Below are 24,491 nucleotides of genomic sequence, written 5' to 3'. Positions count from 1 at the left end.
TGTGTGTGTGTGATGGTCTGGCAGCCTGTCCAGGGTGTCTCCCCGCCTGCCGCCCAATGGCTGCTGGGAGAGGCTCCAGCATGCCTGAGAGCAGGATAAGCGGTTTGGATAATGGATGGACGGAAAGCCAAATTTACACAATCTCTAACCTTTACGTGGTTTTTAACCGGTAGATATCAGCGAACTCGCTAAAATGGCCTGGTGTTTAGTTACGCTTTAAAATACTTCAAGCTCGAGAGGCAAGTCCATACTTTGCGTGCATGCATCAATGTTGGGAAATGTATGCGTAATTAGACTACTCAATCTGAACGTTGACTGTGAATCAGTAAGGCAAATATTCAGATAACCCTTGCCCTCAACCCACGCAAGCACATAACCCCCCCCCCCACACACACACACACAGGGATTAAAATGCTGTACCACAGAATGTATTCGATTGCTTATTTGCTTACTTGCTGGGTACATTCACAGAGACAGGAACAGTCTAAACTGCATCCTTTTATTTCATTGACTTTGTGTCACATTTGTTCATGTTTCATATCTCCTGGGCCATATTGTACTATTTCTTTGCAAAGACATACACAGTAACCAAGAGATATTTACAAACATAAATACTCCTTCATACTAGTAACATTAATCTGGACACTTCTTGACAAGATCACGATAACAAGCTAGGCCCTCTTACATAATGTCAGTTCAAACGCTCACACAGCCAGATTTGATAGTTAAGTTCTACTCAGGAATCATGATTATACATCTGTGCTATTCCCCATAGTTAAGTGATCACGCGGCAACCATTGGAGAAAGACCACAAAAAGGAGTTTGATGATTTATTTTTTCCATCTTTATTGGTACTTGCAACGGACTTCAGCAACACCATCATGGTCCACTGGTTGAGTGCTGTGGAGTAAAGTCAATTTTATTTGGAGGAGAATTTCTCTTTCTCAATATTATTTCTCATTGTACAGCTCTACCTGTCACCAAGGAAACTATGGATTCTTAATTAACCTTCCGCGGTTGGTGGGAGTGGTGCCATACACAAAAAGTGTGCTTATATTATTGTTAATCTAGCGGTTAAAAAACAAAACAAAACTAAAAAGTCCTGTGTTTACCATTCATGTTATAATATCCAACTAAATGCTATAACAGAAAGGGCTTTCATCTGCAGCCTCCTCAGTTCTTGGAGTTGTAGTATTAAACTATATTTGTTTTGATTCCTTTTTATGTCATGCAAAATTCCAAACATCTAAAAATCTGAATACATATTACAATGAATAAATGCCTTGTGATGGAGAGAGAGAGATATGCATTAACATGCATTGAAATACTGGACACGTTTGATAACATTTATTAGATCATAGTGTTAGGAGTATTTAGGTGCATGTGAATGCCTCAGCACAATCTACCCGTTAAGTAGATCAGTGTTTCTCAACCGGGGGTCCGCGGACCCCTAGTGGTCCGTGGTGTAATTGCAAGGGGTCCGTGAAAATAAAATATCTTTAAAAAAAGATCCTATGACATTTATAGAAATAGGATTATTTTACTCAAATGTGACTGAGACCTCTATCTACCTAAACTATAAAGGGTAACAGGACTTTTTTTCTCTAATTACATCTGTTTCACAAGTGTAATTTATTGTATTTTAATAAGAGATCTCGCTCCCGTTTGCATTGTCAAAAGTTACTGCATAAACATTCTGTTGTTACATATATCTGAAAGTTACTGCATAAGAATTCTGTTTTGTTACATATATCTGAAAGTTACTGCATAAGAATTCTGTTTTGTTAACTATATCTAAGTTACAACTGAAAGCTCTTATTTTTGCCCCAAAGAGTGAATAAATGCTATAATGCAATTTAAAATGCAGTTTCTACTGTTTCTATCAAATTGCAACCCCCCCCCCAAGATCAGGTGGAGGGGTCCTCAGGGTAGATCAAAAATACGCAGGGGGGGTCCAGGACCCCAAAAAGGTTGAGAACCACTGAAGTAGATGATGCATGGTAGCTTGGCTGTTGCATTGGGGACTAGCTGCATCCAGATAATCTAATCCTTACCTCAACCTCCTTGTTAGATGTCGTTGACACATCATGTACTAAATCCGGATTTGTCCCTGTTGTGACAGACCCCTCCTCCTCCACATCCGCTGTTGTTGGCAGCGCTTCGTCGTTGGGGTCTTGACAGCATTCTGCAAAATACCCAACAAAGTGTGTTTAATGTGACCACTTATATCCTCAAGATGGTATCCTCGCCACTCTGTTAGAGATTTATGAATCTGAAAAGTAATTGTTAGCATTAAACCACAGAAACTGAATTGGAGTAGAACGGACGTTGAACTGTTTGCCGTGGTCATTTGAGTAGTTAAAAAGAAGATAGCGATTGTTGTTAGTTGTCATGGCGACAACACACGTCAGCAGGGCCGTATGTTCGTACTGTAGCGAATTCGGGGGACAACGCAACCACAGGAAGTGCCGCGGCCGGGACGCGAACCCGTGTCGCCCGCACCGCAGGAGGCATCGCTAACCGCTAGACTAAAGGGTCAAACCCGCCAGCCAGCGGCCAGCGTGTCTTCTTATCCATGCACGTTACAGTACTAATCCACTGCCCATTTTGGTCATTACCGCAAAACCTCACTTCAGCGAGGCCGCGACTCGCCGCAAAATATGGAAGTAGAGCTTGTTTTATGGTCGTCCGTGGAAATCACGTAATGGCCACGTGAGAACCACGCCGTTGCTTGGACGCCGTCATGAGACCGTGATGGTTCTGCGTGTCGAGATGCAATTCAGCGCCACACCGGCAGAGGGCGCTGTGTTCCCCCCCGAGAGATCCGCCCCCACGAGTTGGTGGACATCTGACGGTCCTTATCATTTCTCGCGGACACCTCGCACAGGTTCGCGTGCTTGCGAACTTCCTCCGCCAGACGCTCTTCCGAGTTGTTCATTCCACACCCTGGATGCTATCGACTTGATAGCCGAATGAAAGAATGTGCTACAAGTGCAGAAGATAAAACTCTACGCTGAACACAACTCAACACAATGTGCTACAAGACCAACCAGCGGACTCGAAGACGTTTAAAAATGGCGGCGTTGCTCGAGCAGAAACCGGAAAGGCGGCCTCCAGCGGATGTGGTTAGTGGACCAATCACGACCAACGCCGCTGCGCTTGGGCTACGTCGCCTCGACGTGCGTCTAGGATTTCGGGGAGGCGCACGTCGCAAGGACGTAATGGGTGAACGCTCGGGTATGAATTGCCACGACGTCATAGTCGAAGTCCCGCATTAGCCTGCTACAGCGGTCACGGTTGTTTGCAATGGCAGCGATCCAAATGAAAATGGCCGCTGCTCTGATCGTCCTGCTATGTTGATTTCAATGGGAATGTCCGTTCTACTCCAATTAGATTTCCGTGCATTAAATTACCAGTAGATTCCTTGCTAAAAATCTTTTTGATCAACTTTTCCTGACTAAGGGTCTAGGTCTAGGACATAAAATTGGTCTAACGTATTACAAAGGATGCCGACACCTTGCCTGCAAACAGAAAAAATTCTCAATTTTTAAGACGTAGGTGTCACAGTACTTGGTGTGAAATGCATTAGGACAGAGGTCTTCAGTGGTTTTCTGGCCAGGAGACACGGCGGAGGGACCCCCCCCCTCCCCTCCCCCATTACATAGTGTAAGGTGCATGGATAAGTAGACACGTTTGCCGCTAGCCGACGGGTCTGACCCTTTAGTCGAGCGGTTAGCGATGTCTCCTGCGGGGCGGGCGATACGGGCTCACGTCTCGGCCGCGGCAGTTCCTGTGGTTGCTCCCCGAATTCGCTACAATATCGTATAAAACTAGGAAGAACCCCGCTACAATGTAGCGGTTTGGTTAGCCACCCGTCTAAATCTCCCTCCTCTTCATCCTGCCAGCTAACCGTCTTCCCCCTGCCCCTAAACCCCCCCCCCACTCCAACTCCTTCCCCCCAAATGCTCAGAATCACCTGAAATGCCGAGAAAAGTGTTTTTTTAGCCATTTTTAGAAAATGCATATTTTGCATAATTATTTTAATTTTCTGCTATTTTTCTGGTCCTCTCTGGAACAATACCTACTACCTCCAAAAAAAAAATTAGGATCATAAGTGAATTTTTGCAAAAATGCACATATTTTGCATAATGCCAAAACATTTCTAAGTCCCAGAAATTTTTTTTTATATAGGTGAAAAAATCAAAGATGCTCAGAATCATCTGAAATGCCGAGAAAAGTTGTTTTTTAGCCATTTTTAGAAAAATGCATAATTATGAATAATTTTAATTTTCTGAGATTTTCCCCTTACTCTCTGAGACAATACCTACCACCTCCAAAAGAATTAGGATCATAAGTGCTTTAGTTTTGGTCCCGCTATCTACGCTAACACACACACACACACATTATGAAAATATATGAGTAGATAGTGTTTCTTATTAAACTGTGCCAACAATAATGTGTAGCAGCCTATCATGCCATGTTTAAAAGTATTTTGTAATTGTGTATACAATGCTAAGCCATTAAAATAATAATTATTGACAGATTCATATATTTCTGCCAACCTCAGTTTTTCTACTAATTGCACCCTCACATCAGATGTCATGTCATCGGAATGCTTTTCAGTTTATTAATGTGCTCATAATTCCCAAACATTGTTTCGCACATATCACTGGCTGCGGGCAATATTAAATCCTCTGCAATTGTATAAGTGTTCTGAGTGATCCAAAGAGCAACTTGATAGGAGGCTTTAGAAGCTAGCTGACCAACTTAAGCTGATTTTCTCATCAATGTCTGTTGGCCTTTGAGAGATTTGAGATGGGCCTGAAAATATTTCACTGGTTTTTCTTTCAGGTGAGAATGGGTTGACTCCAAGTGACGCTGCAGCTTTGATGGCTTCATCCTTTCGTTTGACAGCACGGCAGAGCAGATGACACACACTGGTAATTCAATGCCCTCAGTCTCTTTAAAGGTAAATCCAAACGAGATAATTCTCTGAATATTTTCGGGTCTTCTCTCGTTTGCTCTTGGCAGCAGTTGTAGCATGGCCGTTAGCAGGTGCGTCAGCCTCATCCTCTGAACTTTCACCAGTGGTTTGTGGTCGAGAAGTTACAATCCATTATCGATCACATTAACGTAAGAATGGCCGTATACTTAGGCTAAAAATACGTACCTATTTGGCAAATATGGCATGCACGAGGATTCATGGGTATCTTCAATGTTGTAATTTTTTAATGAATAGGAAGATTTACCTTTGCTTAGTATAGGTTGTATTTATGTTCATGTGTATTTTCGGACATATTTTTGGAAGAAAAAAGTTTGGGATCAAATAATTCGGCGGACCCCCTGCAGTAACACTGAGGAACCCCTATGGGTCGCGGACCTGCTGTTGAAGATCTCTGCATTAGGAGACAGCATACTTACTGTCACAATGGATGACATTTTCTCCCCAATCTCCATTTTTGCATGTCAACGAGTCCTTGGGCCCCATAACGTAATCATCTCGACATTGGTAGGTGACTATAGTTCTAGACAAGTATTCCGTCTGATATGCAGTTGTAATAACTGCATTGTCAACCTTTGGTGGGGGCCCACAGGGCGTGTGATTTGCTGCAAGAGACACAAAAGGTATATAATATCAAGCGCTGTTGCCACATGCTTTAAGGTATCAAGAATTAAGAATGACATATAGGGGATGCCTCACGTGTACAGATCTCATCAGGAAGTAACTGGCCCATGTTCCATTTTCCTGCCTGACAAGTTATGTGAGGAGTGTTAAGTTTGTAATCTCTATCACACATAATTTTGATGTGTTGCTCTTCTTTATAATCATCATTAGCAGTATCTTCTAGGGTAGCATGGGGAATCACAGGAAGCTGGCCACATTTCTTCTCACCTAGGGTAGATGTAATAAATGATTAGACTGTTACACAATGTAAAAAAAAAAAAAACAACAACAACAAGCTACCAAAAACATTAAAAAAAAAATCTGCAAAACTTTTCATAAATGACCAAGTGGGGCATGCGCATAACAAAAATAGAAAAAAAAAACCCAAAACAAACAGAAGATACAGACATATGAAGCAGTATTAGCAAGACACAAGTCAGAATAAAGAGATGGACATAAAAGGGCAGTAGAAAAAAAAATCCAATGAATCAAACTAATAAAAACAGCTTTTTTTGCACCCTGTACTTTAATGTACAGGGTGTGGTAACAAGAGTGTGGCTACAAGTTTCATCTACCTATCTATCAATCTATCTCTCTCTCTCTCTCTCTCTCGCTCTCGCTCTCGCTCTCTCTCTCTTTCTCACACACACTCTCCATCTATCTCCTTGTCAGCAAATCCATAAGAAATAGAATGTATTTAGTATGGTGCACATTACACATACTTTTCTATGTATGTATTTGTAGTTCACACAACAAGTTAATAAATTACGGCACTGGTATGGTGTTTACTTTTACAATTAAGTCTCGCGGGGATAATTATGGCTTAAAATCAGCCTCAAGAAAATCCTTTAGGTCACTAAAAGCCATGGCTTGTTAATGACAATCTCTGGTTACATCTCTATCTGGTTATACAAATACAAATATGAGTACAGATATTTATATCAATTCAAATATTTAATATCCCTTACCAATACATCGTATCCGTCCCCCCACTTCGTCACCGTTACAGCTGACATCATGCCACCAGCCATCGATTAAAGGCCGATAATTCTCATTGCAGGCGTAGTAGTATATCCCAGTGGATGCTCTAACAGCAAATCCATTTTCAATTTCAGGTTTGGGACACTTATCTGTAGAAAAACAAATGACAGTGGTGTTAGAACGGAATGGGAGTTTGGTTTATGAAGCAGCCCATGCATTGATAGCTCAAGCAGTCTCAGTCTACGCATTACAGAGTAGTTAATTGTCAGTTAGTCTTTGGCCTATTTTCAGTCTACAAGCTAACCCGATTTTAAAAATGTAGGTTTTGCCTCACACTCATGATTACAGGATGATGCTGGTTTGACAGGAAAATAGATCGAAAGGTATGCACCCTTTTAATAAATGCTTTGCAGAATACAACTACTACTTTCGGCTGCTCCCGTTAGGGGTCACGACAGCGGTTCATCCGTTTCCATCTCTTCTTGTCCTCTGCATCTTCTTCTGTCACACGAGCCACCTGCATGTTCTCCCTCACCCAATCCATAAACCTCCTCTTTGGGCTTCCTCTTCTCCTCTTCCCTGGCAGCTCCATATTCAGCATCCTTCTCCCAATATACCCAGCATCTCTCCTCCACACATGTACAAACCATCTCAATCTTGCCTCTCTTGCTTGGTCTCCAAACCATCCAACCTGAGCGGTCCCTCTAACATACTCGTTCCTAATCTTGTCCTTCTTCGTCACTCCCAATGAAAATCTTAGCATCTTTAACTCTGCCACCTCCAGCTCCACCTCCTGTCTTTTCATCAGTGCCACTGTCTCCAAACCATATAACATAGCTGGTCTCACTACCATCTTGTAAACCCTCCCTTTAACTCTTGCTGGTACCCTTCTGTCGCAAATCACTCCTGACACTCTTCTCCACCCACTCCACCCTGTCTGCACTCTCTTCTTCACCTCTCTTCCGCAAGCCCCATTACTTTGGACAGTTGACCCCAAGTATTTAAAGCCATACACCTTCATCACCTCTACTCCTTGCATCCTCACCACTCCACTGTCCTCCCTCTCATTCACACATAGGTATTCCGTCTTGCTCCTACTGACTTTCATTCCTCTTCTCTCCAGTGCATACCTCCACCTCTCCAGGCTCTCCTCAACCTGCTCCCTACTCTCACTACAGATCACAATGTCATCCGCGAACATCATAGTCCATGGAGACTCCTGCCTGATCTCGTCCGTCAACCTGTCCATCACCATTACAAACAAGACAGGGCTCAGAGCCGATCCTTGATGTAATCCCACCTCCAGCTTGAACCCATCTGTCTTTCCAACCACACACCTCACCACTGTCACACTTCCCTCATACATATCCTGCACCACTCCTGCATACTTCTCTGCCGCTCCCAACATCTTCATACAACACCACACCTCCTCTCTCGGCACCCTGTCCACCCTGTCCTGTCTTTGAAGAATAAATGACCTTAATATTTATATCCAGATGTCCTTCTGTCTCCTTGTCACTACATGTGGGATGTTGAAACAAACAATTATTTTCATCCCTCAGTGCTTGGAAACTCTACTAAATGAGAAAACAGTATCAAAAGGTTATCAGCCTTTCTTCATGGCTGTTTGCAAACTGAGCTGACTTTTTCTTCTCGTGGTTTGTTTTGAGCATAGTGCAATGATTGACTCTAACGGAAACACATAATGGATGTCTCTTCAAGATGTACCAATGGCAGCTGTTGATGTTGGATGTTTATATTACATCCTACATCGAGAAGCTTACTGCTGGGGATTCCTCTGCTTCATTGGCTCATTGTGTATCTGTGATGATGTGACAACTTACAAACATTCAAAATAATTGAACAAAAAAAAAATATATATATTTTTTTTTACTAATTTTTTGTGTTTTATGCGTTGATTCAAAAGTTCCACAGACTACTTCTTTAAAAGGATATAATTTTCGGGTGTCTGGGTAGCGTAGCGATTTATTCTGTTGCCTACCAACATGGGGATCGTTGGTTCGAATCCCCGTGTTACCTCCGGCTTGGTTGGGTGTCCCTACAGACACAGTTGGCTATGTCTGCAAGTGGGAAGCCAGATGTGGGTGTGTGTCCTGGTCGCTGCACTAGCGCCTCCTCTGCTCGGTCTGGGCGCCTGTTCTGGGGGAGGGGGAACTGGGGGGAATAGCGGGATCCTCCCACGCGCTACATCCCCCAAGTGAAAGTCCTCACTGTCAGGTGAAAAGAAGCGGCTGGTGACTCCACATGTATCGGAGGAGGCATGTGGTAGTCTGCAATCCTCCCCGGATCGACAGAGGGGGTGGAGCAGCGACTGGGACGGCTCAGAAAAGTGGGGTAATTGGCAAAGTACAATTGGGGAGGAAAAAGAAAAAAAAAGGGGGGGAAATCCAAAAGAAAAAAAAGGATATAATTTCTGGATGAACTGCAGAACTTTATCAGAACTACAGCATACCAGAATTATAAGTGAAAGCAATAAAGGTGCCACTTCACAACGGCATAATTTATAAAAAGTTGCTAATTACTCAATTAATAGCGGATAACTCGTGCATTAATGTTTTTTAAAATAGTGATAAGATGTTATGATGTATTGAAAAAAATACTTAACAGGTTGTTAGGTTGGGAGCCCACGTAAGATTCTCCATAAACTTTCTGACAGCCTCAGTAACCACTACCTGACCATGACCACAACCTAATCTAAACCCTCAATTTAAACACAACCTAATATAAACCCTAAACCTAACCACTTGAGCACTTATAAACCCATTATAAAGTATGCCTTATTGTAAAGTTGTACTGCAATAAGTATATATCTGATTAAAATACCTTCACAAAGAGGGTTTGGTATCCATCCATAAGCTGTGCACGTTGCTCGCTGTACTCCCTCTGGTTTCTTGTATTCACTCATACACTCGTATGGCTGTGTGTTGCCCGGTTTTGTTGTCCATTTGCGTGGGCCGGCAGCGAGGCGATCGTAGGCAGGGGGTGTACCACATGTTATTTCTAAGGCAAAAGAAATAGAGAGGTGTGCTTGTTGAGTAGACTCTGAAGGGAAATGACAGGACTCACACCACATAATTTTTTACAAAGCATACATACTGCTTTTGGGAACATTTTTCATGTCGATACTCTTACATAAGTATGATACAGTGAGTTAATTTGAGCGGTATGTCTTTCTATCTCCTTGTCACTTTATGTGGGGTGTTGAAACAATAAATGATTATCCCTCAGCGCTGGGAAACTAAAAAATGAGAAAACAGTATCAAAAGGCTATCGACCTTTCTTCATGGCCGTTTGAAAACTTTTTCGTCTCGTGGTTTGTTTTGAACATAGCGCAATGATTGACTCTAATGGAAACACATAATGGATGTCTCTTCAAGATGTACCAGTGGCAGCTGTTGATGTTGGATGTTTATATTACATCCTACATCGAGAAGCTTACTGCTGGGGATTCCTCTGCTTTGTTGGCTCATTGTGTATCTGTGATGATGTGACAACTTACAAGCATTCAAAATAATTGAGCAAAAAATCTTTTTTCGCTAATGTTTTGTGTTTTATGCATCGATTCCAAAGTTCCATGGTCTTCCTCTTTAAAAGGATATAAGTTTTTTGGCATCCGGGTAGCGTCGCGGAATATTCCATTGCCTACCAACACGGGGATCGCCGGTTCGAATCTCCGTGTTCCCTCCGGCTTGGTCGGGCATCCCTATAGACACAATTGGCTGTGTCTGCGGGTGGGAAGCCGGATGTGTGCATGTGTCCCGGTCGCTGTACTAGCACCTCCTCTAGTCAGTCGGGGTGCCTATTCAGGGGGGAGGTGGAACTGGGGGGAATAGCGTGATCCTACCACACACTACGTCCCCCTGGCGAAACTCCTCACTGTCAGGTGAAAAGAAGCAGCTGGTGACTCCACATGTATGAGAGAAAGTATGTGGTAGTCTCCAGCCCTCCCCGGATCGACAGAGGGGGTGGAGCAGTGACCGGGACGTCTCGTAAGAGTGGGGTAATTGGCAAAGTACAGTTGGGGAGAAAAAAGGGGGGAAAAGCCAAAAGAGAAAGAAAAGGATATAATTTTCTGGATGAACTGCAGAACTTTATCAGAACTAAAGCATACCAGAATTATAAGTAAAAGCAATAAAGGTGCCACTTCACAACAAGGCATAATGTATAAAAAGTTGTTAATTACTCAATTAATGACTGATACTCATGCATTAACTTTTTTTTTTTTAAGTGATAAGATGTTATGATATATTGAAAAAAAAAGATTTTACAGATTGTTAGGTTGGGAGCCCATGTAAAAGAGATGTTCCATAAACTTTCCCTCAGAAGCCACGGTTAGATGACGATAGCCCAATCTTTGTATGGCCGCCTCACTAACCACTACCTGACCTTAACCATCTTTGGTGGTCACTCAGGGCCGAGTATGACTGTCCTCCTTCTAGGTCTTTGTGGGTATCCTTGCGGGAGGATGCCTACGCGTGACAGCTTTTTACATGGAGTGGCTGATGCGCCTGCAGCCACCACACGGTCCTTGGCAGGGGATGGCCAGAGTACAATGGCATGGAGAACTAAGACGACTGGGGACCACCCTCTGTTGCAGCCTTCATCTGCCTTCGCTGGCATTGTCACCTGGACCCATCTTCTGCCAGTTCCACTGCTGAGGTCTTTGTTGGATCTTTGCTGTTCTTGACCACAATCTAACCCCTCAATTTAAACACAAACTAATATAAACCCTAAACATAACCACTGTCAGTCTCAATCTGAGATTTAACCACCGTCACTGTAGTTGCTATGGTGCTACTGCAAGAAAATTGCCTTTCGTATGCACTGCACGACATTTTCAAGTCATGTTATTTGTACGCTGCTCACTGAGAATGTTAATTGACAGTCCTCATTGGTCACAGGATAGACACTCCATTGAGAATTCCTATGGAGTCTCTGTCATATTGATAAAATGTGATGTCCCAACCTGATGACCATAAAAGTAGTTTGATTAATGACACATCTTATAAATGATTTATTAACATGGATGGAGTTATTAGTAACTACTTATAAACCCATAATAAAGTATGCCTTATTGTAAAGTGGCACTGTAATAAGTATATATCTGGTTATCCAAAGGAATTGAATCAAGTGCGACTGGACTTGGTTATATATCCGTGAAGACGTTTCGCCTCTCATCCAAGAGACTTCATCAGTTCGTGCCTTTCTGACTAGACCAAGCTAGTCTGACTGGCTGGTGATGAAACTCCGTTATTTAGCCTCATTGGAGTCGTTATCAGAGCTATTGATGTCGATGGCTCTTTTGTGTTCTGATGTTTAGCAACGACAGTCATTGGAGGTTAGTTTCGACTTCGTTAGTGCACCATTCAGTGGTCATGAGTCGTTGGAGCCGTTAGTGACCGACTGTTGTTCTTGGAGGCTAAGCTTTTGAGTCTCCTGGGTAGAGATGAAAGGACGGCATTGTAAGTGGGAGATAGGTGGTGTCGCAGACCTCCTCCTCTGTTGAGAGATGGTTTTTCCAGTTTCGCATAGATGGCTTCCTTCACCCCTCTTTCAAACCATCTATCTTCCCTGTCCAAAATGTGTACGTTGCTGTCCTCGAAGGAGTGTGTCTTCTCCTTAAGGTGTAGATAGACTGCTGAGTCTTGTCCTGAGGAGTTTGGCCTTCTGTGTTGGGCCATCCGTTTGTGTAGTGGTTGTTTGGTTTCTCCTATGTATAGGTCAGTGCAATCCTCATTGCATTGTACAGCATACACCAGATTGCTTGTCTGGGTGTGTGGTACACATTCTTTGGGATGAACCAGTTTTTGTCGGCGTGTGTTGCTGGGTTTGAAGTATACCGGGATGCGGTGTTTGTTAAAAATTCTCCTGAGTTTCTCGGAGACCCCAGAAACATACATATATATCTGATTAAAATACCTTCACAAAGAGGGTTTGGCATCCATCCATCAGCTGTGCACGTTGCTCGCTGTACTCCCTCTGGTTTCCTGAGTCCAGTCCTACATGTATATGTCTGTGTGTGACCTAATTTTTTCATCCACTCCCATCTATTGGCATCCTGGAGGAGACTACTGTAGCCACGGGGTGGGCTACATTTTGCTAAGACAAAAGAAAGAGAGAGGTGTGTTTGCTGAGCAGACTCTCTGAAGGGAAATGACAGGACTCACACTACATAATTTTTACAAAGCGTACATACTGCTTTTGGGAACATTTGCCATGTTGATACCCTTATATAAGTAGGATACGGTGAGTTAATTTGAGCTACACAAGTTGTGTGGTGTGCGCAATTACCTCTACAAACCACAGACCTGCTCCAACCACGTTCCCCACAGGAAGTTGTAAAGCTGCCGTCATAACCAGGTATAACTGACCTGTTCATATAAGCGATATGCTTCCTTCTTGCTAGTAATGACAGTATTGAAATAAATCCAAGATGGCGACGGGGACGGTGTCCTAGGTTCTGCGCTCTTTTCTACTTTTTCTGTGTTTGTTTGTTTAGTTTCCATCGTCCACTCACCGATCATATACAGTAGGGAAGAACTTTTAAGTCTCCAACTGTCCACTGGATAAACTGAACAGACTTTGTCGACTTTAATTGAACATTTTAAGGAAAGTCTTGCTGAGGTCTTGATCGATACAAACCTGTGCGGACTACGACGAAGACACTGAAGGAGTAAGCGAGCCAGAGTGCTCGTTAAACCGCGACAGCAGGAATTTAGAACCACCCTCCCGTCAATCCACCTGGCCAATGTCTGCTCTCTGGCCAACAAGATGGACGAACTGCTACTCCTAAATGGAAAAAAAAAAACTCGGGACTTTTCTCATATCTTCCACCCTGTCTCACTGAAACCTGGCTTAGTGAGCATATCCTGGACAGTACATTTCATCTGTCGCAGTTCCAACTCCTCTGAGCACACTGCGAAACGGCGCTAACGGGGGAAAAAACGGGTGGCGGCATATGCTTCTATATAAACGCAGGTTGGTGTACAGATGTCACAGTGTTGAAGAAATCATGCTGCCTTCACTTTGGGACCCCTTTCATTGACTGTAAACCATTCTATTCACCGCAGGAATTTTCATCATTTATTCTGGTCGGTGTCTATAGCCCACCCCAGGCTTGTGTTAAAGAGGCGTTAAAACACCTGGCTGATCAAATTACGAACATGGAGCGCAAATATCCAGCCTCCCCATTCATCATTCTTGGGGATTTTAACAGAGCAAACCTCAGCCACGAACTGCCAAAACACAGACAGCATGTTAAATGCCCCACCAGAGACAAAAACAGTCTGGGTCATTGCTACACAATATTATAGTATGCATATCCCTCTGTCCACCATGCAGCCCTGGGCCTCTCTGATCACTGTCTGATTCATCTTATCCCAATCTACAGGCCGAAAGTAAAATCTGCTAAGCCTGTGGTTAAAACTGTGAGGAAATGGAGCAGTGAGTCAAAACTGGAGCTGCGGGCCTGCCTCGACTGTACTGACTGGAGTCTTTTGTAGGCTACATCTACAGACCTGTATGAATTTACTGACACTGAGATATCTTACATCAGCTTTTGTGAGGACATGCGTGTGCCCATGAAAAACCTTTGGTAACTTTGATAACAATAAGCCCTGGTTCTGAGCTAAACTCGGGCAGCTTCGTCAGGCCAAAGAGAAGGCCTTCAGGAGTGGCGACAGGATCCGGTACAACAAAACCAGAAATACACCCACAAAGGAGATCAGAGTAACAAAAAGGTGCTACTCTGACAACTTGAAAAACAGGTTTTCTGCCAACTACCCATCATCAGTCTGGAGTCGTTTGAAAGACATTACTAACTACAGGAGACCATCCTCCTCACTGCAGGGAACCATCAACTGGCTGATGATCTAAATGGGTTTTACTGTAGTTTTGAAAAGCAAACTTTCTCACCCCTTATCCTCTTCAGCCACAATACACAACCAACTGCACTCCCTGCCAGCCACTTTCCCTTCCCCACCAACCCTCAGTGTTGAGTACATGCATCAGCTCTTCCAGAGACAGAAGATCAGGAAGACACCAGGCCCGGATGGCGTGTCACCCTCCTGTCTTAAAGTATATGCTGACCCGCTGGCCCCCATTTTCACACTGATCTTCAACAAATCACTGGAGCTGTGTGAAGTCCCCTCCTGCTTCAAGAGCTCCACTATCATCCTGGTCCTCAGGAAACCCCGTATCACAAGATTAAATGACTATAGGCCCATTGCCTTAATGTCTGTGGTCATGAAATCCTTCAAGAGACTGGTGTTGGCCCACCTGAAGGAAATCACAAGCCCCCGGCTTGACCCCCTGTAGTTTGCCTACCGAGCAAACAGGTCAGTGGAGGATGCAGTCAGCATGGGATTGCACTACATCTTCCAACACCGGGACTTCCCAGGAACATATGCAAGGGTGCTGTTTGTGGACTTCAGCTCAGTGTTCAACACCCTTGTCCACTCCAAACTCACCTGGCTCACTGTACCAGCCCCAATCTGCCAGCAGATCAAAAGTTCCTGACAGACAGGAGGCAGCCGATGAGGCTGGGGAAAATCACATCCAGCACCTGGACAATCAGCACTGGCGCCCCCAGGGATGTGTGCTCTTCTCCCTCTACACAATGACTGCGCCTCAGGTGACCCGTCTGTTAAACTGTATATAGATGGGAGGTTGATCAGCTGGCCCTCTGGTGCGGCCATAACAACCTCGAGCTGAACATGCTCAAAACAGTGGAGATGACAGTCGACTTCAGGAGGAGTCTCCCAACACTGCCCAACCCCCCCAACCCCCACCACCACCACCATACTCAACGGCATGGTGTCTTCGGTGAAAAGCTAAAGATTTCTGGGTTCTACAATCTCCCAGGACCTAAGATGGGCATCCAACATCGACAATCATCCAAAAGGCCCAGCAGAGGATGTACTTTCTCCACTAGGTCAAGAAATTCAACCTGCCTCAGGAACTGCTGATTCAGTTCTACACTGCAGTAATCCAGTCTGTCCTCTGCACATCCATCACTGTCTGGTTTGTTTCAGCCACCAAACAGGACAGGGACAGACTACAATGGACAGTTAGGTCTGCAGAGAAAAATCATTAGTGCCAGCCTGCCCTCCATTCAGGACTTATACAACACCAGACTCAGGAAACGGGCAGGCGACATCACTGCAGACCCATCACACCCTGTTCCAACTCCTCCCCTCTGGGAGGCGCTACAGAGCACTGTACCCCAAAACAACCAGATATAAAAACAGTTTCTTTCCGCTGGCTTTCATTCAAATGCACGCTTAACACTATCAAATAAATCCAACCATTTTGTATTTACTGTACTGTATACATCTACTGTACTGTATACGTATACTGGTACACTCTGTCATGTCCGTCTACCGAAGTCATGTATGTAAGTAACCCGCCAACATCTAAACTTAGCACAAAAAATAAGGAATTTTGTGTTTGGTAGATTATTTCTTTGTTGTAACAATGCTTCTTGGCAATAAATCTTATATCAGGCACCTGATTGTCAGCACCTGGGGTACCAGAAGCTCAAAACAAGAGTCAATAGCAACAGCAAAATAAGCTGTTTGGCATTGGCAGAGAAGATTTGGCAAATTTTTCATGGGCGCAACCCACATACTCACCTCTGCTGCTCATCCCACAAATGCATGTTCCTCACAAATATGGCCCCATTTAAAAGGGAAATAAACAGGCTTTCCAACGGTATAAGATTTATTGCCAAGAAGCATTGTTACAACAAAGAAATAATCTACCAAAAACAAATGTCCTTACTTTTTGTGCCAAGTATATATCAGCATCTCTGATATATTCTCTGCACCATTGCACTTGATCACCTCTTATTTTGCCTGTATAAGTCAATCATTGTGTATATGTCTGAAGGTTGTAGTGTTGTTATTCTATGTTAAGTACACTGAGAGAGCCACAAAACCGGAGTCAAATTCCCTGTATTTGCAAACTTACATGGCCAATAAACATAAACATGATTCTGATATTTTCGAGTTCTAGTTTCTTGCATGTTATCCCTGAAAGAAATTGAATGCAGTTACAACACAATCTTTTCGTGGGCTGAGTAGCAACGTGGAAGCAGCGGTTTTAAAATGAGCAGTGCCCCTATCAAAGTACCTTCACACAGTGGGTTTGGTGTCCATCCGTTCCCCGTGCATGTGGCCTCACTCCTGTCATCTGTTGGACTGTAATCATTTCCACAAGTATATCTTACAACAGAACCTAATGGTCTCGTCTGACCTCTGCGATCCCTGTTCCAAGGGTAGGCCACACCTTGTTCATCCGGACGGCCACATCTTTTCTCTAGAATAAGAAGAAAAGTCGTTTCTCTATGTGTGAATTATCTGTGGCGAGATAAGATCACAGTAGTAATCAATGTCTCTGTACCGTTGCATATTGGCAAAATGTCCCAGTTCCCGTTGTTTCTGCAGTGTACTAATTGCTGGGATGTTTCAGGGGTACCGATCCAAAAATCGGCCTCACACGTCACTGTTACAGTTTCGTCAGGAAGGAAAACACTTTTCATAGTGCGGACATATGTGGTTCCCCTAAGTGGTGGCTGCGATAGTGTGCATTTTACAACTGTAGATGTTGGAAAAAATAAAATGCACAACATATTAGTTTGCTGCAAGACAAGAAAATGATGAAGACAATTCACTAATACAGTTTCGCTGGTCTGCAACCTTTGACTTATAAACTAACGTCCATAATGTGAGATACTCACGTTCACAAAGAGGTTTAGGGACCCACTCAGCTCCGACGCCTACTTTCGAGCATTTTGACGGCCTAGCGTCGACAGGTTTATATCTGGAGTTGCAGCGATAATCCACGATGTCATTTTCTCTGTAAACACTGACAAAGTCACGTACCCTGCCATTTTCAATTTTTGGCTCTTCACATATTAGCTCTGTTAAAGGAAACAAATACACGCGCGCACATGCACGTCAGCGCGCACGCACACACACACACACACACACAAACAAACAAACATTAACACTGGTATGTTTGAATGTGACATTACCAGCTGCATCTCAGTGTGGTACGGCAACTGCACCTCAGTAGACCAGAAAGCTCTGCAGCGGGTCGTCAAGGTCGCCCAGCATATCACCGGTACCCAGCTCCCAGCCATTAAAGACATTTATCACAAACGCTGCCTTCGAAGGGGTCTGAGCATCAGCAGAGATCCCACCCACCCCAATCATGGACTGTTTTCCCCCCTGCGCTCCGGGAGGCGCTACAGGAGCCTCAGAGCCCGCACTACCAGGCTCAAAAACAGCTTCTTTCCACAAGCTGTTGCCCACCTGAACCTGGCTACCCACTGAATGTCTGTAGATATTTTTAAATATTCTGCACTCCAGCTCTCTTTTAACTTATTTTTAGCTTTTGGTCTTCATGTGTGTATATCTTATATTGTGTTTGCTGTGTTTGTCTGAGTCTGTCTTGCACCGTTTGGTGAAGCCACAGCTCTCATTTCATTTTTAACATGTGCCTGCACATTGTTTTTAATGACAATAAATTGAATTGAATTGAAAAATGACCGTCAGTCATGTAAAGGGAAATTGGCCGTTTTGAAAACACAATGTAGGGAATTGTTGAAAATATTTTTGGATGGATATAAATGGATTTTTAGTCCCAGAAATTCAGATGCAAAAAGCCCCCCCCCCCCTGTTTTGTGTTTTTTTTTTTTTCATTGTTACTTTGTCATCCCATCCTTATTGAAAAAAAACAGGCTATTTTTCACTCAAAAATGGGAACAAATAAACAATATAAACATAAGCGTGAGGCTGAGCTATCAAATCGTACGTTTAGCGGTGACTGACAAGTTATTTCTACTGACAGATATACCAGTTATTTAGAGATTAAAGGTATGTAAGAGAGACTTGCTCACATTCATGTGAAGCCAACACCATTTGAATGATCAAATTCACCAAATCAGCAAAAGCTCATCCAGAAGCACCGTGGGCTTGCTTGAACCACAACCTTTGTTGCATGCCATTGCTTCCCTTCTTGTGCATCTTCCCCGACTCAACAGTATACAAGCGTTAATTTCTTTGAGTAATTTTCATCATAGTTTTTGTCGACGATATTGTTTCTTGCTGACGACAACGAGACAATAACTAATGTATGATGACAAAAACTTTTAGGAAATCTATTGACACTCGTCAATGAATAAAAACAAGACGAAAATGTTTGGGGGGGTCCGGGGGGGGGGACGAGTTGGGAAGAGATCTAATCAGAACTAATCTCTTCGTGTTTTAAGGAGCTTAGATGCACACAACTGGAGAGTACTGATCTACCCGCGAATTCAGCTAGCAAGCAATTGCTGCATGACTCATAAAGGCCCAGGGTCTCTGGTCCATTAGACCAGCTGAGGGTTTTTAGAACAGGAAGACAGTGGATTGAGCATAAATTAAAGAATGTCATATGCAAGTTGTTATAAACAAGGCATATCTAATTATTCAGGGAAAGCAGACCTGATGCTCATTGATGCTATTTTGTTATTGTCTGACATGGTCCTTTGTGAAAAAGCAAGGCCACACTCTTGTTTCTTTTATATGAGACTTGGCTTCATTTTTTTAGATTTTAAGATAAATCAAGACACATTTCATATCACAACAGTCAAACCTGTGCCTGTATTGCATGTTCAAACCTTAAAACCATTCCGTAATAACAGGTTAATAGAGGTTTCCTCCAGGAGTATAGAATTAGTTTGGAAATTGTAGAGAAACATTTAGATAATGCGTTACAATTTAACTAAACCTGTTAGATTTTAGTCCACTAAAAAAATGACTCCAACTAAATGGCATTTTAGTCAAAAGACTATGACTAAATCTTAATCAAAATTTGTTGTCAAAATTGACACCGTAGTATACAAAACCAATGACTGTAAAATTTCTGTGAAAACAGTCTTAAAAAATAAATTACAAGGCGTTTATTTGACGGGTAAAAAAATGCACCAGCTTTAGCAGAATTACTGTTGTTTAGTGTACCTTTGCACGTGGGAGGCTTGTCACTCCATTTTCCGTTTTCATCACAGTAAATCTCCTCCGGCCCGTCCAAAATCATAGAGGACTGTCTGCACCTAAACCGGACCACATTGCCATACATCGCCTCGTCTGCATCTCCAATCACCTGAACATTTTCTTGAGGGACAATCTGAGGGCATCGACTGGCTAAAGAGAACGACAGTAACACTAGAAACGAGTACTTGCACAACCAAAACAATATCATTGAGATTTGGAATATGAGCATTGAATAAGGCAGTTAGAGAACAGGGTAATCTTGTGCTATCATAACATTTGCACATTTTGTTTGGTGGAAGGAAACAAACTTAAAGCCTGAGACAGAGAAAACGGGGGGGGGGCAATATATGTGCACATGTGGGAGGTCTTAACACAATGATTAAAACCCATTACTAGGCTCTTACGTTCACAGGTGGGGACAACGCCATCCCACCCCAAAGCCACGCAGCGACGGGTGTTGCTCCTGCTGATCATTCGGTAGCTGAAAGAAAAACAAGGAACAGTGGAAATTTTGAATATGCCCTTGTGACAAGAATGACTTCTCTTAATGTTGCGTTGTACATTGTAGAGAAGGAATTAAGAATAAGCATTAACAAGGTAATATGGGGTATCCTTCAGCAGATTCTTTTCGTACCCTATGTCGCATTTATACAAAATTTCTGACCCAAAGACAAAATCGTCTCCCTTCACCAGGTCAAATTCTGCAAATGGGGCGTCACCGGGGTGACCACATGATCTTACTGAAAACAAAAAGCAGAGAGGGAACAGGTCAGATATAACTTTCATCGTTTACTCCAAACAACCAAACCATTCCAACCATAAACTTTTAGCCTAAAACCCTAAATTACAACAAACACTGGTAGATGATGGCATTTTTATAAATGAAAGGAGGCGTTGAACCAATATAAATATGTGGGCATCATTTTAAACGGAAAAAGAATCAATAACTGTTTTTTATATGTGTTTAATCTCTATTGATATATATATATATAAAGATTAAGATTCATATACACTCACCGGCCACTTTATTAGGCACACCTGTCCAACTGCTCGTTAACGCAAATTTCTAATCAGCCAATCACATGGCAGCAACTCAATGCATTTAGGCATGTAGACATGGTCAAGACGATCTGCTGCAGTTCAAACCGAGCATCAGAATGGGGGAAAAAGGTGATTTAAGTGACTTTGAACGTGGCATGGTTGTTGGTGCCAGACGGGCTGGTCTGAGTATTTCAGAAACTGCTGATCTACTGGGATTTTCACGCACAACCATCTCTAGGGTTTACAGAGAATGGCCCGAAAAAGAGAAAATATCCAGTGAGCGGCAGTTCTGTGGGCGAAAATGCCTTGTTGATGCCAGAGGTCAGAGGAGAATGGCCAGACTGGTTCGAGCTGATAGAAAGGCAACAGTAACTCAAATAACCACTCATTACAACCGAGGTATGCAGAAGAGCATCTCTGAACGCACAACACGTCGAACCTTGAGGCAGATGGGCTACAGCAGCAGAAGACCACACCGGGTGCCACTCCTGTCAGCTAAGAACAGGAAACTGAGGCTACAATTCGCACAGGCTCACCAAAATTGGACAATAGAAGATTGGAAAAACGTTGCCTGGTCTGATGAGTCTCGATTTCTGCTGCGACATTCGGATGGTAGTGTCAGAATTTGGCGTCAACAACATGAAAGCATGGATCCATCCTGCCTTGTATCAACGGTTCAGGCTGGTGGTGGTGGTGTAATGGTGTGGGGGATATTTTCTTGGCACACTTTGGGCCCCTTAGTACCAACTGAGCATCGTGTCAACGCCACAGCCTACCTGAGTATTGTTGCTGACCATGTCCATCCCTTTATGACCACAGTGTTCCCATCTTCTGATGGCTACTTCCAGCAGGATAACGCGCCATGTCATAAAGCTCGAATCATCTCAGACTGGTTTCTTGAATATGACAATGAGTTCACTGTACTCAAATGGCCTCCACAGTCACCAGATCTCAATCCAATAGAGCACCTTTGGGATGTGGTGGACCGGGAGATTCGCATCATGGATGTGCAGCCGACAAATCTGCAGCAACTGCGTGATGCTATCATGTCAATATGGACCAAACTCTCTGAGGAATGTTTCCAGTACCTTGTTGAATCTATGCCATGAAGGATTAAGGCAGTTCTGAAGGCAAAAGGGGGTCCAACCCGGTATTAGCAAGGTGTACCTAATAAAGTGGCCAGTGAGTGTATATATATATAAAAACTTTGTTAAAAGAAACACTCAACGGAAAGTGCTCAACAAATAAGGAGCAAACTAATCCAGCGAGTCAAGTAAATTCTTTATGAGCCAGTACAAGACAGTTTCTTGCCATAAGCAATCATCAGCTGTCAATAAAGCTACTCGGGAAAGAACAAACCATTTACTGCCTCGTCATGTACATCACGTGCACAACATCCAGTGGGGGAGGGAGAGGTGCGACATTCAAAAATTAAAAAACACATGATCGCCAGCGGTCCAATTGAGGGGGGAGGGGGTTGGTATTTGTCTATTGGCATGATTTACTTACAATTACAAACTGCTGGCCAATTCATTCCTGTTATTCAATGTGGACATTTCTGGTTTGCAAATGATAACACATTTTTCAGTGAGACATAGGTTGCACATTTTACTACTGGGTGAATATGCTTTGTTCTTTGAGAGGATTTTCCAGGTGGTTGAATAATTAATGTTTCTGTCCGCCAATGACCAAATATAAGGGCTTAAAGATGTGACATTCTTTAAGCGGTTGTTTCTAAAGCTACACGTGTGAGCATTAAACCTCTTCTTGAATGTTCCCTCTGTTAGACCAACGTATGTCTCTATTTTGCAATTGTCATTTCTCGTCACCGTAGCTTGGTAGATAACTCCCTTCGTCTGGCATTTTCTTGTTTGTTTCAGCCACAATCAGGATTAGAAAAGGCACAAATATTCCCCCAGCGTCCAACAATGGAGGCACGAGGCCAGTTAATTAAACTGATTACAGTATTGAAATATATGTTGTCACGCTGTAGGACTTTGCACCGTGTTTGACCCAAGGTTTGAGTGGTTTGAGCATTGTGTACTGATCGATATGAGAGCATGTGACACTGTTACGCATTACCTACCTTAGGATTTATCACTTATGTTGCAAATTACTTCTTACAAATCTATTACTTGTCAATTAATGACCATTTTAAAAGAATTGAATTGTAACTTACGTTCACAAATACTTCCAACCGATTTCCATCCCTCCAGTGTACAGAATAACTTGAAGAATCCAGTAAAGCCAATGCTGCAACCTACTCTGACTTGACTTCCAAGAGGGTAGGTGGCATCTAGCTTGCTTGTGTCGAAGTTCGAGTTATACAAATTACCGCTTATAAAATTATCACGTGTACATTCTGAGGAGCGACAAAAAGAGAAGAGAGGGTCCACAAATAATGCTGCATGCTCAGCTGGCAGATCCCCATAGACAAGCTAATAATGTCTCAGCTTCTATAAAACAAAATAATTCACACAAGCTGTTGTCATTTGGGTTAAATCACACTTTCCAGAAAACAACCGCACTCATGAAGACATTTGGAGTAGACCAGAACTATAACAGCAAACAGCATACGATGACGATGAAAAGAAGGAAAAAAAAGTGACAAAATAAACATCACTTAGAATGACATTTGTGATTGTAGTTATAAAAAATATTTTTCCTACCTTCACTTTTCACAAAGGTCAATGCACACATCCACAAGTAAAGGACACAGCTTTGAGTTGGTATATGCATTGTTCTTCATTACCCTATACAGCTGATAGATGATTGAGTGGTTATTACACACAGACCAGAGGATTTTGCATGGAGGGAAAAAAAAAAAAGATTGTGCAATAATCTAGTCTGTTCTTGGCCCTACCACCACCACACTGTTGCAGCTGACAGAGAATGGATGTAATTCAGGGGGTGACCATGCAATGTCTTGTATGATTAACTGGGTCCATCAGTTCAGACCACTGACTAAAACAAACACTCTTGATGGGCTGGAGGAGTGGAATATCTTATAGATATTTATAGGTCCTGGGTTCGAACTCCAGGCCGCCCCTCATCCTTTGTGTGTAGTTTGCAGCCCCCCCCCGTCTGCATTTAAATGCAGAGAACAATTTCAGTGTAACCTGCAATGACAAAATAATGTGGCTTTCTTCTAAATATAGTTATATCAAATCAAATAGGGGACGTTTATCTTAAAAGCACTAATGTGATTTTTGTGCTGTCATGTAACTGCGTCGCCCCTTTGTACTCATGTTCTGACATATTTATCTTTCAGTGACTAAACAGCGTATTCCTGTAAAAGTTTGTGTTGTTTCCTCCCCCTCCCTCTGCCAGTAACCATTTGCAGCGATCAATTGAGTAAATAAGATAGCATTTGGTTTCCTCACTTGGGGTCCCAGGATAAAACCTTTGTTGAGTCACCCTTACAAAAAAAAAAGAAGTGTACTTGAAGTTTTTTAAGTGCGCTTGAGCAAAGTTCAAATATATTTCAAGTTTATTATATTTAATAATGTACTAGTAGTATACTTGTAAGAATACTTAAGTATAATTTTGTTAAGTATATCTCTGATAAGTACTTAAAACGTAAACCGAAAGCATACTCACTGATAGTTTAAAATAAGTCTACTTATAGCAAACTTGAATAAACTGCTTTTTGTCATTTTAAGATAGAAACTAATCCATTTGCATTGCAGAGATCAACGTGGAAGCAATGCAGCCTTAAAAAAAAAGGCTCCACACTCTAGGATTGT

At 42.8% G+C, this 24,491-nt stretch overlaps 1 protein-coding gene across 1 annotated transcript; it reads right to left on the bottom strand.

Moving 5' to 3' along the window:
• Positions 1–829: 829 nt before the first annotated feature.
• On the bottom strand, positions 830–23,633 carry LOC130110447 (complement factor H-like). The gene is made up of 15 exons (XM_056277555.1): positions 23,415–23,633; positions 22,925–23,107; positions 20,339–20,444; positions 20,109–20,185; positions 19,672–19,854; positions 17,406–17,588; positions 17,069–17,263; positions 16,799–16,984; positions 12,587–12,766; positions 9,491–9,667; positions 6,634–6,795; positions 5,702–5,893; positions 5,422–5,607; positions 2,055–2,185; positions 830–900 (listed from the first exon to the last, which is right to left on the bottom strand). Exons 1-15 carry the CDS (start codon positions 23,482–23,484, stop codon positions 880–882), a joined length of 2,232 nt encoding a protein of 743 aa, XP_056133530.1. The 5' UTR covers positions 23,485–23,633; the 3' UTR covers positions 830–879.
• Positions 23,634–24,491: the final 858 nt, after the last annotated feature.

The sequence above is a fragment of the Lampris incognitus genome, chromosome 3 (assembly GCF_029633865.1).
Source record: "Lampris incognitus isolate fLamInc1 chromosome 3, fLamInc1.hap2, whole genome shotgun sequence".
NCBI lineage: Eukaryota > Metazoa > Chordata > Actinopteri > Lampriformes > Lampridae > Lampris > Lampris incognitus.
This window is presented reverse-complemented; position numbering and strand designations above follow the sequence as displayed.

Coding starts and splice junctions, on each gene's coding strand:
- LOC130110447 (XM_056277555.1), bottom strand. CDS start 23,484: ATGCATATACCAACTCAAAGCTGTGTCCTTTACTTGTGGATGTGTGCA. Junction 19,855..20,108: donor CGTTGTCCCCACCTGTGAAC/GTAAGAGCCTAG, acceptor CGTTCTCTTTAG/CCAGTCGATGCCCTCAGATT. Junction 5,608..5,701: donor TCCTGATGAGATCTGTACAC/GTGAGGCATCCC, acceptor TGTCTCTTGCAG/CAAATCACACGCCCTGTGGG.